Here is a 14,743-nt window from a genome sequence, read left to right on the forward strand (position 1 = left end):
TTAACCTAGTGGACTTGGTTTTGACTAAAAATGACAGTTTTGACCCGAAACAGCCCGAAACTCATTTTTCATCCCAGTCGACAGGGTGGTACTCGTATTGACCCGGTGGACTCGGTTTTGACCGAAAATGACGGTTTTGACCCGAAACGGCCCGAAACTCATTTTTCATCGCGGTCGACATGGTGGGACCCGTATTAACCCAGTGGACTCGATTTGGACAGAAAATGACGGTTTTGACCTGAAATGGCTCGAAACTCATTTTTCATCCCGGTCGACATCGTTTAACCCGTATTGACCTGGTGGACTCGATTTTGGTAGAAAGATGCGGTTGACTCGAGAAAATATATTTTAAACTCTTTTTTTTCCTTTTTTTTATATTTATTATATTTTTTGTCATGAATAATAAGATAAAATAACATTCAAATTTTTTTAGTGAATCCAAAATTGGGTTACAACAGTTGCCCCCTCTTTACAATGATTACGGTGCAAAGACATTGAAAAAATCATTTTCTTTTGACTTTGCATAGGAAGTTTTGTAAAGAAAAATGATGGAGGTGTTGAAAAACACATATATTTTCAGTTGGTCTAATTCTTATGGGCGACCTGCCCAAGTGAAAAACATGAAAGTGTTTTCAATCTTGATTTTGTGAAATACTTAAAAGTGATTTCAACAATGATTTCCTGAAATACATGAAAGTGATTTCAGATTGATTTTGTGAAATACATGGAAGTGATTTCATTAATAGTTTTGTGAAATACATGAAAGTGATTTCAATAATGGTTTTCTGAAATACATGAAAGTGATTTCATCATTGATTTCCTGAAATACATGAAAGTGATTTCAGATTGATTTTGTGAAATACATGGAAGTGATTTCATTAATAGTTTTGTGAAATACATGAAAGTGATTTCAATAATGGTTTTCTGAAATACATGAAAGTGATTTCATCATTGATTTCCTGAAATACATGAAAGTGATTTCAGATTGATTTTGTGAAATATATGGAAGTGATTTCATCAATGGTTTTGTGAAATACATGAAAGTGATTTCAATAATGGTTTTCCGAAATACATGAAAGTGATTTCATCATTGATTTCCTGAAATACATGAAAGTGATTTCAGATTGATTTTGTGAAATATATGGAAGTGATTTCATCAATGGTTTTGTGAAATACATGAAAGTGATTTCAATAATGGTTTTCTGAAATACATGAAAGTGATTTCAGATTGATTTTATGAAATACATGAAAGTAATTTCACTATGATTTTCAAGGTTAATGAAAACTTCTAAAGGAAGTCATATTTGTACGACTGAGATCTAATTTGTAAAAATCGATCTCAAAGATGATGAAAGCTTCTCACGAAAGTCTTATATCTACGGTTGAGATCTGATTTGTAAATCGATCTTAGAGATGATGAAAGCTTCTCATGAAAGTTTTATATCTACGGTTGAGATTTGATCCTCTATTCAGAATAATAGTAGGAGTAGAATCCTTATAAATTACATAGTATTTGGTGACAGACATCATCAACTTCTTGTATTTCAAGCCTTTCAAAGTTCTCAACTCTTGAAGCTTTAATCATGTCTTCCTCTTCTTCCAATGTTAACCCAAATCTTGTTCCTATAGTAGAGCCTATAGTTTGGCGTACTACTTTTGAAGTGAATGGTCGTCCAGTTACAATAGAAGATACTGTAATGGACAATGAAGATACTGCTGTAGCCGTGGCTAGAGACATGGTCCTTCCCCGTGATGAAACCATGCTGGCAGCTAGGAGCGATATTGAAGCAGTGAATCAGTCACTTGCTCTCAGTATCAGAGCTACTTCATCTCTGGTGAACGTTGCAGAGCGTCTTCATGCTAGAAGACTTGAGCTGAATACTCAGGTTCTTGATCTCCATCATCTGATTGAGAATTTAAGGAATAGACTCCGTGATGAAAGACGTCAGAGAAATGACTTGGAGAGGAGGAACCAAGAGCTGAATACACGTGTTGACTTTTGGAAGGACTATGTTAACACACGACACCTCGAGTTTGAGGAAGAGATGGAGAATATGCGTAAACAATTCGAAGAACTTCGAGGCCTGATTAATGATCAAGATGACAATATCCCTGATCGTCCTCGCACTGTTTAATATTTGTATTTTTAAACCTTTTGTCGTGAATAAAAAAATCCATCTTTCTTGTCTTCATTTATGAATTTTGCTTTCATGAAATTATCATATTTGATGTGATTAAAATAACTTCATTTCGTCTGAATCTCGTTGGATCCCGTTGGGAATTTTTTTTCAAGAAATATCTACAAGACAAATATGCAATGTTTGTGAAGTTAGATGATATGTGATGCATCTTACCTTTTTGAAATATAGATCCCCCATTCATCTTGTCTAGCAATCTTGAATGTTAGCAAGCTCTTTTGATTCACGCGTCTTTCAAATCTACTCAAGCTGACCCATGCTGTTGAGTTCTCCAAGATAAACTTTGTTTGAGTTTCCCAATAGTCACTGCCTCTTTCTCCATTGGATACTTCATTGAGAGCATTAACTTCTCCCTGGCCCGATATTGTGTTGTTGGTAACATTTCCATTGTTGAGGATTCTTTAACCAATTCACATGGTCAATATATGAGGATTATCCCACTTCACCTGGGATTTTCATATCTGAAGATGTATCAGTTATCATATTGTCTAACTGATCATATTATGAGAGGTAAAAAATCTCATTTCATAGAAACTGCATAATCATGCTATTTCAATCCCACACTAGAAGAAGTCTATAGTTTTATCATGTGTGTCTCCCACTAGGGAAGCAAATTTCTTTGTGCCATTAGGAATCTGGTGATTGCTTCTCTGCCTCTAGAAGATTTCTTGTGATTGCTTCTCTACCCTTGGAAGAAGTAACTGTCTCTTTTCATTTCCTCATTTGCTCTTGTTGTCGTTAGAATCTCTGATTTTCTAACATTGCCTCTTGGTGTGTTATATATCTGTCTTCTTCACATAGAAAACCATTTTTTCAAAAATGATTTTTCAAAAGATCTCTTTTGTTTTTAAAAACTGAAACTCAATGTCTGTTTATAACAATGTTCAAGCAACTCTAAGGATTTGTATTAAATCTCTTAGTAAAAGTAATCTTAGATAAAGGTAAGTGATGAGATGACCTTCTGCTTTGGTTTTCAACGTGTTCAAGCGATTGCTTGAATGTATTTTGAGGGAAAAGGAACAATTGCCTTTTATTTTTAGAAACACTCCTTTTATCAGCATGAATAATAATGAATAATTATTTGCTACATCATGACTCTTTATGAAAAAGTCTCTTATATTTTGGGAACACTGTTTATTAATTCAGGTTGCTTTCTTGATTAGAAAGGACTTTAAAGACATGTAATGTATTTATGGCTCAAGGCTGTAAAAGAAAGAGGATTTTATAATTTCAAAGAAAGTGTTTAAGCGTTTGAAAACTATAGATCACTGTTATCTTATCTTCATTTTTTCTATCTTGACAACAAAATGATACTAAATATTCCCAATTAGGAATTTTTTTCTATTTGTTGGGAATTCTCTCAATTATTTGAAATTTTTTTTTGAATTCCTTGTTGTCAAACTTCATAAGCTCACATGTCATCAAGATGATTTCCATGATCATTTCTTTCGTTTTGCCCCTAGTGTAGGGTGTGATCTTAGTTAAGGTTTTTATGAAAGAAAAAAAAAACTTTAAATAGACTCAGCTCAAATTGGGACTGTAAAGGATAATTTTAAAAGAAAGTGAAAGGAATATTAAAGATGGCCTTTCTTCATTTCAAGTAGGATCAGTTAAAAACCAATAAACTTTGTCCATATCCAGCGTAATGTTTTGGATTTATAAGATACCATATTTTGCGAGTCCATGACAAGCTAATGTACTACCAACCATTATTCATGCTGATAAAATGTAAATCCAAGACAAAATTTAAGTGATAGTTGTTCCGATTGCGTGTTTTTGACTTGTATGGTCATCTATTTTAAGAGAATTGCCTTGAACATTATCCTAAACAAATCATTGATTTATTTCATTAAAATCATAAACAAAATCAATTCTTTTAAAATCTCATTTAAGAAGAATGGGTTCTCTTGTAAAAAACATTTGAAAGATCAGATTGTTGAGTCATTGAGATCATGCATGGGCTTTTTGGTGAGGTATATGCAAAGAGAATTTCCTGGCCAAAACTTCATTTCATTTGATTTTGATTGGATGAAATACATCATACATAATACTTTTTCATAGAATCAGAGTTCACGGGCCTAAGTAAATCATCTCCATCCATCCTAGTTAACAATAGAGCCCCTTCGGAGAATGCTTTCTTCACTACATATGGGCCTTCATAGTTTGGTGCCCACTTGCTTCGGTCTTCACTTGGTAGTGGTAAGATTTTTTTGAGTACAAGATCCCCTTCTTTGAATTCTCTTGGTCGGACTTTCCGGTCATATGCTTTGGTATAGCTGGTGATGACAAATTGCAACCAACCTCTTCTCACTTATCATGTTTAGCTGCTCATATCTCACTTTAGCCCATTCAGCTTCTTTTAGTTCAGATTCTATTAGTACTCTCAAAGATGGAATTTCTACTTCCAAAGGCATCACCGCCTCTATCCCAAATACTAGTGAATAAGGTGTAGCTCCAGTAGATGTTCTTACTGCTGTGCGATATGCATGTAGAGCAAAGGGAAGCATCTCGTGCCAATCCTTGTAAGTGACTACCATCTTCTGGATAATCTTCTTGATATTCTTATTTGCAGCTTCAACAGCACCATTCATCTTTGGTTTGTAGGGAGATGAGTTTGAATGTTTAATTTTCCACTTCACGCACAATTCTGTGATCATTTTTCCATTAAAATTCTGGGCATTGTCGGTCACTATCTTCTCAAGTGAACCATACCGACAGATCAAATCTTTCTCAATGAAACTTTTGACCACCTTTTGAGTTACATGGGCATAAGAGCTAGCCTCCACCCACTTTGTGAAGTAATCAATGGCTACTAAGATAAATTGATGCTTATTGCTGGCCTTTGGGTTGATTGGCCCAATCACATCTATTCCCCACATTGCAAATGGCCATGGTGATGTCATATTAAATAAAGGAGCTGGAGGTGCATTTATCTTATCACTATACACTTGACATTTATGACATTTCCTGACATAATCGATGCAGTCTTTCTCTATTGTCATCCAGAAATACCCAGATCGTTGTAATTGTCTAGCCATCATATGCCCACTTGCATGAGTTGCACAAATTCCTTCATGAATTTCTTGCAATGCTACCTTAGCTTCGATTTCATCTAGACATCTTAGTAAAGCCCCATTGAATGACCTTTTGTATAGAATTTCTCCATCCAGGTAAAATTCCAGAGCTAACCTTCTCAAGGTCTTCATATCTGCTTTGGATGCCCCCAAGGGATACTCTTGATATTGGATAAACTGCTTGATGTCATAAAACCATGGGTTCCTATCTATTTCTCCTTCAATTGAACAACAATGAGCTGGAAAATTTCTAATCTCAATGCATATTGGTGGTACCCTGACTCCGTAATCAGTTTTAGCCATAGAAGCTAAGGCTGCCAAAGCATCAGCAAACTGGTTTTTGTCTCTTCCCATGTGGGTAAAATCTATCTCATCAAAGCCCTCAGTTAGTTTTGAGAGATCTTGTTGATATGGTATCAGTTTTTCTTCCTTGGTCTGCCATTCGCCTTTCACTTGACAGATTATTAACATTGAATCCCCATAGAAATCAAGCTTCTTTATTTTCATCTCTAAAGCAGCTTCTAATCCAAGGATACAAGCCTCATATTCAGCAGTATTGTTAGTGCATTCAAATTGTAGTTTGACTGAGATGGGATATTGCTTATTGTCAGGTGAGATTATCACAGCGCCTGCTCCATTACCAGAAACATTCATTGCCCCATCAAAATACATGATCCACCAATCATTCTTTTCTTTGTCTTCTTCTACTATCAACACATCCTTATCCGGGAAGTCAAATTTTAAAGGCTCATAGTCATTGATAGCATTATCTGCTAGATGATCAGCAATTACACTTCCTTTTACAGATTTTCTTGTCTTGTATACAATGTCATACTCAGCCAACATCACTTGCCATCTTGCTATTCGGCTTGACAAGTAGGGTTTCTCAAAGATGTATTTAAGAGGATCCATTTTTTAGATCAACCAGGTGGTATAATACAACATATATTGTCGAAGACGCTTCGTACTCCATACAAGAGCACAACATAGCTTCTCAGTCATAGTATATCTGGATTCACAATCTGTAAACTTCTTACTCAGATAATAGATAGCTTGCTCCTTTCTTCCAGACTCATCATGTTGTCCCAACACATAACCCATTGCTACCTCAGTTACTGTCAAATACAAGATCAAAGGTCTTCCAGGCATAGGGGGCATGAACAAAGGTGGATTCTGTAAGTATTGTTTTATTTTATCAAAAGTCTCTTGACAATCTTTGTCCCATGTACCAGGGTTCTTTTTTCGAAGTAATCGAAAAATTGGCTCACATGTTGCTGTTAACTGAGATATGAATCGAGTAATGTAATTCAAACGTCCTAAAAAACCTCTTACTTCTTTCTCAGTCTTAGGAACTGTCATTGCCTGAATTGCTTTCACTTTATCAGGATCGACCTCTATTCCTTTATTGCTTATCATAAATCCTAGCAACTTTCCAAACTTTACCCCAAACAAGCATTTTGAAGGATTCAGCTTCAACTGATACTTTCTTAGTCTTTCAAATAATTTTCTTAGAACCTGAACATGATCTTCTTCATTCTTAGACTTGGCAATCATATCATCCACATACACTTCAATCTCTTTATGTATCATATCATGGAAAAGTGTCACCATTGCCCTTTGATATGTGGCTCCAGCATTCTTCAACTCGAATGGCATCACTTTGTAGCAAAATGTTCCCCATGGTGTGACAAAAGTAGTCTTCTCTTTATCTTCTTCAACCATTTTAATCTGGTTATAACCAGAGAATCCATCCATGAAGGAGTAAGTTGAACTCCTAGCAGCATTGTCTACCAGGACATCTATGTGAGGCAAAGGAAAATCATCCTTCGGACTAGCTTTGTTTAGATCCCTGAAATCTACACATACTCTGATTTTGTTATCCTTTTTTGGTACCACCACTATATTAGATACCCATTGAGGGTATTTAATAACTTCTAGAAAACCGGCATCCCACTGCTTCTCTATCTCTGCCTTGACCTTGAGCACAATATCTGGGCGAGTTCTTCTTAATTTCTGCTTAACAGGTTTACATCTTTCTATCAAAGGCAATCTGTGTACTACAATATCAATGTCTAAACCAGGCATATCTGTATAAGACCAGGCAAACACATCGATATACTCTTGTAGTAATGAGGTTAAACTGCATCTTTCTTCTGTAGTGATCAGAGTTCCAATCTTTAACTCTCTTTTATCTTGCTCAGTGCCTACATTTTATCACCTCTAGTTCTTCCTTCGTAGGTTTCCAAGCATGCTCTAACTGTTCTACCCGTCTAGCAAACTCTTCATCCCATTCCTCTTCATCCATTGCAATCTCATCCATATCAAAGTTTGGCCATTCATTTTCAATGCAATATGTTTGTGGATTTATGGAGGATTTACTTTCAGAATTCCTGAAAGCGGAAGGTGTTTTTAGTGTGAATGCATATCTTGTAGCCGAACAAAATAAAAGGAATTCAACAAATACTGATGAAAATGCTTGTTCTCAATATTATTTTAAAAGTTGGCTCAACAATTATGAAAAGACCTTATGTTGTCATCTTGAACCAAGATTTCCAAATAGGTATAAAAACACAAAGCAAACTACAATGCAAAGCACATAAAAGCAAATATAAGTAGACACTTAATCATTACTTCTTAAAAACAATTGGGGCTTCTTCAATCTCCCAATTCTGGAATACTTCTTCAACTGAAAGCTTTCGCACAAAGGCGTTGGTTGGAGCTTCTTCTAGAGCATGGACAGTTAACTGTGGTAACAATTCATCTTCTTTTATTGTTCTTAGCTCATCATCACAGTTCCAACCTTTCTTTTCACCTTCTTCTACATTGTTGATATCCATGACAACAAGTTTCTGTCCCAAGACTTCCATCATGTTTTCAGGTTTCATCACATATGCTGACTTTGGAAAAGAAACATGGATATGTGGGATTACAATGTCTTCTTCCTCTGGCTTTCTTCCTTCTATTCTAGCCAACCTTCTCTCTCGCTTTATCATAACAGCTCTCTTATGATCATCTTTCTTAGGCTTGAAGCCAAGCCCAAACCTCTGATCAACGACCTTAATTTTCATCATGTTGACTCTTTTATGATTTCCAACAATTAGATCATTCTGGAATGATAGTCCATGTTTTAAAAAGCATTTAGCTATCATTCTAGCAGTACCAGAAATAGCTGGTTTTCTCAACACCGTATTCTCTGGTACCCATTCGGTGTTTACAATCTCGAAGGCATGGATATTTCCATCTTTGCAATCTTCTGCTTCAATATAAGGGACCGCCACATTCCTTATCATGGACAAGGTTTCTTCTGCCTTAACTTTCACTAAAGTACCATTGATGATGTACTTTAGGCATTGGTGTAGAGATGATGTCACAGCCCAGAGGCGTGTATCCATGGCCTTCCTAATAACATGTTATACGAAGGATGGATATCCATCACTTGTAGGGTTATCAAAAACATCTGAGGCCCTATAAATAATTCAATATCAATGGTCCCTATCACCTGTCTAGGGGAACCATCATATGCTCTAGCCGTCATAGTACTTGGCCTCATATGAGTAGCATCAATTGGCATCTCATCTAGCATATATCTTGGTAGCACATTCAAAGCTGAACCATTATCCACAAGCACTTTGCCGATCAGACAGTCCTTATATTTCACAATGATATACAAGGGCTTGTTATGCCCAGTCCCTTCCGGGTCTAGCTCATCTTCAGTGAAATATAAGTAATTGGAGGCTTGAATTCTTCCCACCAAATACTCCATTGTATCCTGAGTAATATCCTGTGGCACATATGCTTCATTCAACACCTTTTGCAATGCTTTACGGTGTAACTTAGAACTCAAGATAAATGACATTAAAGAGATTCTAGCAGGAGTTTTCTTCAACTGATCTACTACACTATACTTACTATGCTTCATCAACTTCAGAAATTCATTAGACTCCTCTTCACTTATGGGTTTGTTCACTTCCATATCTTTAAAAGCCTCAACTGTTTCTTTTCCTTTAGCTTTCCTCTGCCTCTCTAATTCTTCTGGTGTAAAACACCGACCACTTCGAGTTAAACCACCGATTTCAGTATGGAAGACAGGAGTAGGATTTTTAATGTTGAAAGCATACCCATAATTGTAAGGCATTGCGCCATAACTTCTATTATTAGTACATACAGGCTTGATTAGGATTAGTTTTGGTGGACCACCCACAGTTGGTTGGAGTCTACAAACCTCCCTTTTTTTCTCCTGACCGCCTATCATCCCAACTTCACTGCTTTCTTCTTCACTTTCTATCCGTATCATGCCGAAAATCAGCATCCTTTTCACTTCTTGGTGAAATTCTTCGCAATCATCAATGTGATGTCCCACCTTGGCATGAAACTTATAGTAATTATTTCCATTCATTACTGGTTTAAAATTGGATAAATATCCAGACTGTACCATCATACCATACAGTTTTTCCATGGAAACCTTCAAAGTTCTTTCCTTTTTACCCTCTACTCCTACAGCATTCACCCCTCCACTGCTTGTAGCATGATTGGGTAAAGGGTTGGAATTCACATTCGGTGCATCATCAAAAGTTATCCATCCAGCTTTTATCAATTGAAGGAGCTTGTTTTTGAATGCATTACAGCTTTCAATGTTATGCCCAGCAATGCCAGCATGATATTCGCATGTCATATCAGGCTTATACCAATTTGGGTATGGAGGTTGTAGTGGGGTTAAGGGAATAAGAGCCACCTGCCCAATACTCAACAACTTCGAATACATTTCTCCCAAAGGAAGTGGTAATGGTGGCAACCGTTCTTGGGTTCTTTGAAAATTCCTTCTTGAAGGATTAACAATCTGGTTACTTTGTTGGTCATTTGGTTGGTTTTGTTGGTTGGTAGGGGAAGGTTTAGTGAAGCTTACACTTGCAACTTGTTGGGTAGGTCTTTGGAAGTTATAGTGATGGTAATTTTTCTTCTTACCCTTGTACCCTCCTTCCACATTGTTCACCTTAGACTCCTTCTTTTTCCCGATAAAGCCTTTCTTCTCAGTAGGCTCTAACATTCTCCCCATTCTTATTGCTTGTTCTATCCTCTCAGCAATAGTTACAACATCATAAAAATGCTGAGTTGAACTACCCACTAGGTGTTTAAAGTTGGGAGATTTAAAAGTGTTGGTAAACAGAGTGACCATTTGTTTTTCTAACAAAGAGGGTTGCACATGGGATGCTTTTTCACTCCATCTCAAAGCGTATTCTCTTACAGTCTCTTTGTAGCCCTTATCCATGACTAACAAGCTTGACCTGTCCGGGGCTACCTCCATGTTAAATTTGTATTGCTCCACAAAAGCTTTGACCAAATCTTTCCACTTTCTGATCTTTGTATTATCTAGCCTTGTATACCAGCTTAGTGCTGATCCAGAAAAACTGTCTTGAAAGAAATGGATGAGAAGTTTCTCATCATTCACCACTTCTGCCATTTTATTGCAATAAGATTTAAGATGAGTGACTAGGCATTCAGTTCCTGTATACTTGATAAATTCTGGTACCCTAAATTCTTTGGGTACAGCTACATTTGGGACTAAACACATCTCTGCAGCATGAACAGGATCATATAAGTCTGCCCCTTCGACTGCTCTCAATCTTTCTTCTAGAGCGGTCAATTTATCATAATCAATAGGTTTAGAGTATCTCATCCTATATGAGTCATCAGTTGTCAAGTTTATAATCGGCACTTGTGCTGGTGGAACATTGGCAGTGAACTGTTGTTCAGATGAAGAAGGATTTGCCTCTAGATTTTGAGAAGTGAACACGAAAGGAGCTACTGGCGTAGATACAGATGGAGTTGCAACTGCTGGCTGAGTAGAGGTATCCTCTCCAGACTTGGATGCCAGGGCCTGCTCGAGTAGACTTGTAAGTCGTGCGATATCATTTTTCATGCTCTCCAACTACCTTTGATAGTGAGCCTCTAGATGTGCTCTTTCTTCATTCTCCATTATCTTTCTTCGTAGTCGAGTGTAATGAATTTTATGGTCCTTTGGGGGACCTATATTTCAACCTGAATGAATGCAATAAAAATGAATGAAATGCACAAATGGATGTAAAATGTCATATGGATGATGCATGCGTGTTATTTGTTTCAGGTTTTCCTTTAACTTATGATGAGGAACAGACCAGATCAGATTCTCTTAAGAAAGTTCTCACTGAGGACTCCAAACCTACAGGAACTTGAACTGATTTAGGGAAGAAATTTGATGCCTTAATTTTGATCTGGTCAAAAATTCCTTATTAGATTTGGTTTTTTCCATCTCACACTTCCTATAAGGATCGGTGGAGATATAATGAGAATATGGAATGTATATAAAAATGTATGTTAATGCATTGATATTTATTTGTGTCTTATATCCTACTTGATAGGATCTAACTCATAAGGTTTGACTTAGTTTATTCTATCCTTAAAAAAATTATTTGGTTCTTAGATTGCCCGAATTACTTGTGAAGTAATCGGCCTCTTAACCTTATGCAACATGAGTATGGGATAAGATTCCACAATACCCGTTGCATAGGGTGAGTTACAATCCAAGCGAAAGTCCAAATGAGCATCAGTGGACTTAAGTCACACTTGCCACTTGAATCTTTCTTTTCTAATCTTAAAAAGGATAGCTCAGGTCCAGAGCTTTTATGGGTTCATCGTGAAGTGTGTGAGTACATAAATAAATATCATGCATGCATGGGGCAATATGAAAAATTGAAAAGAATTACAGTAATAAATAATGTAAATAAAATAAATACCAAAAATAAATAGCATATAAGAAAAAGCATATGAAAAGCAAACACAAGCAGTTGGTTCAACCCTAAGTCCCCAGTGGAGTCGCCATTCTGTCACTACATGACGTCGGGCGACGGCTCCACTTCTTTTTTGTTTGTTTTTTAAAACAAAAAAAAAGAATATTTTAGTTTTTATTTGATTGGGGAAATAAAGATTTTATTGGAGTCGCTATCTAGTAATTTGAGGGAACTAGAAATCCAAAATTAGACACTGGTCCCAAAGATTCGGGTACTGGGTTAGTTATGATTAAGGGAATGTAAACACCACCCTTAAAACATCCTTTCAGAGAAAGGTTGCCTTTACTTGTGTGTTTTTCTTATTTTGATTCAAATGCTATTATATTTTGAGCTTATTTGTAATTTTTTTAACATAGTTAAAGTCGGTCCCTAAAAATAGGAAACACGTTAAAAATGACATCAGTCCCTAAAATTAGGAGACTTTGTCTAAAATATCGACGTTTATCCCTAAAAAGGAGAGTTACGTCTGATTTACCAAAATAATTAATAATGGACATAATCCATATTTGGTATTTAAATTTTTGACATCGGTCCTTTTCTATAAATAAAAGAGACGTGTCGACAAATAATATTTATTTTATAAAATAAAAATTATTTTGATATCATTGACAAATAGATATATCAATTCTTGAAAATTGAGTTTTTGACCCATGAACAGTGATATGATAAAATGGGTGTTGAACCCGCGTCGTTATTTATTTTGGTTTATTTTTGTTTTTTTTCACATGCAAAAATTTACAAGTATTTATATATAAAAATATCAAAAAATACCATAAAATATCATAGAAAATTACCTCACTACCCCTGTATATGCAAAAGACTGAAATACCCTCGGATTTATCAAAAATTTATGAAAATGCCACTAGCGGCGCGTGTGGCTCACGCGTGATTACTGTTGATGGTGGCGAATTTTTTCGGTGAGCTTCCGGCTAAAAGATGGTTGATTCTGGTAGATCTAAGGACGAGGATTCTGATGGTGGTGGTCTCGTTGGCCGTTGATGGCTGAGGAGGGAGAATCGACGACTTGAAGGTCGATTGGTCGATGATGGTTGCGGCTGTTTTCCGGCCAAAATCGCCAGTGACAAATTGTAAAACGACCGAGGTTTTGCTTCAGAGAAGTCAATGCACGTTTCTGTGGTGGTTTCGTGGCTTGAAACGACCGGAAATGGGAGATCGGCGGAGAGAGAGAGAGAATCGCCAGCGAGAGGAGAGAGAAGCTCTGGGTTCTCCTGCGGTGCGGACGAGTGTATAGTGCACTTGTGCGTCTGAAGCCTGGGCACCGTTGGATCTCGGATGAACAGATCGTGCGGCTGTGATTGGTTTGATCTTCAAGTTGATCAGACGGTCAGGATTGAATGGGCTACAACCTGGTGTGTCGCGGTGTACCGAGTGCTTGGTACACCGGCTGACGTGGCGCAACAGGATCGAAGGGCATATTATTTTAAAGGTTGAGATTGATTTGGGTTTTAATCTGGTGTGGTAAAGCCTATTGTATCCTAAGAAATCAAAGGCCCGGATTTAAACACTATTAGATCTAACGATTGGGATATTTTTGGTATTTTTTAATTTGTTAAAAAAAAATTTAATATCTTACTAGGGTGCAGAAAAAGTATAAGAAAAATAAATAGTACCCAAATAGTAACCAAATAGTAATGCTCGAATTCAGAATTCAAATTCGGAATGATTTTTTTATCTTTTTTCTTTTCCTATGTCTTCATTTCATTGGCTATTTATAGCCAATGAAAGCAGACAACAAATCACATGATTATGAAAATAATCACGGGATTGTTAAAATTTTCAAAGTGCACCGATTACCATCTATTTTATTATATATAATAATACTAAATAATAATAATTATTATTATTTATAGGGGTAAAAATTAAAAATTCAAATCGGTATTATAAAAAGTTTTTTCATCCGCTAAAAATCAATTTTAAATTACAAAAAAAAAATCTTTATACGGGTATCAACTCGGTGGACTGGGTTTTTTGACCAAAAATACCAGTTTTGACCAAAAATACCAGTTTTGACCAAAAATAATCTGAAACTCATTTTTTTATCATGGTCGACATGGTGGGACCCGTATTAACTTGGTGAACTCAGTTTTGACCGAAAATGACAGTTTTGACCCGTAACAGCCCGAAACTCATTTTTCATCCCGGTATACATGGTGGGACCCGTATTGACCCGGTGGACTCGGTTTTGATCGAAAATGACAGTTTTGACCTGAAACGACCTGAAACTCATTTTTCAAGTCCAAATTGGAGCAAAAAATAGTATCCAAATAGTAACCAAATAGTAATGCTCGAATTCAGAATTCAAATTCGGAATGATTTTTTTATCTTTTTTCTTTTCTTGTGTCTTCATTTCATTGGCTATTTATAGCCAATTAAAGCAGACAACAAATCACATGATTATGAAAATAATCACGGGATTGTTAAAATTTTCAAAGTGCACCGATTACCATCTATTTTATTATATATAATAATACTAAATAATAATAATTATTATTATTTATAGGGGTAAAAATTAAAAATTCAAATCGGTATTATAAAAAGTTTTTTCATCCGCTAAAAATCAATTTTAAATTACAAAAAAAAATCTTTATATGGGTATCAACTCGGTGGACCGGGTTGATACCCATAT

At 36.1% G+C, this 14,743-nt stretch overlaps 1 protein-coding gene and 1 pseudogene across 1 annotated transcript; both read right to left on the reverse strand.

Annotated features, from left to right (window-relative positions):
• The window catches only part of LOC105111600 (GDSL esterase/lipase At1g29660-like), a 29,883-nt pseudogene that overhangs the window by 10,809 nt on the left and 4,331 nt on the right, over positions 1–14,743 (reverse strand).
• Positions 2,351–10,574, reverse strand: LOC105111607 (uncharacterized). Its single transcript, XM_011007012.1, is given in 7 exon segments — positions 2,351–2,597; positions 5,343–7,483; positions 7,485–7,502; positions 7,915–8,645; positions 8,648–8,707; positions 8,786–10,004; positions 10,176–10,574. Coding segments are annotated over 7 exon segments (4,815 nt in total).

Source organism: Populus euphratica, unplaced genomic scaffold (genome assembly GCF_000495115.2).
Source record: "Populus euphratica unplaced genomic scaffold, PopEup_1.0 scaffold302.1, whole genome shotgun sequence".
Taxonomy (NCBI): Eukaryota; Viridiplantae; Streptophyta; class Magnoliopsida; order Malpighiales; family Salicaceae; genus Populus; species Populus euphratica.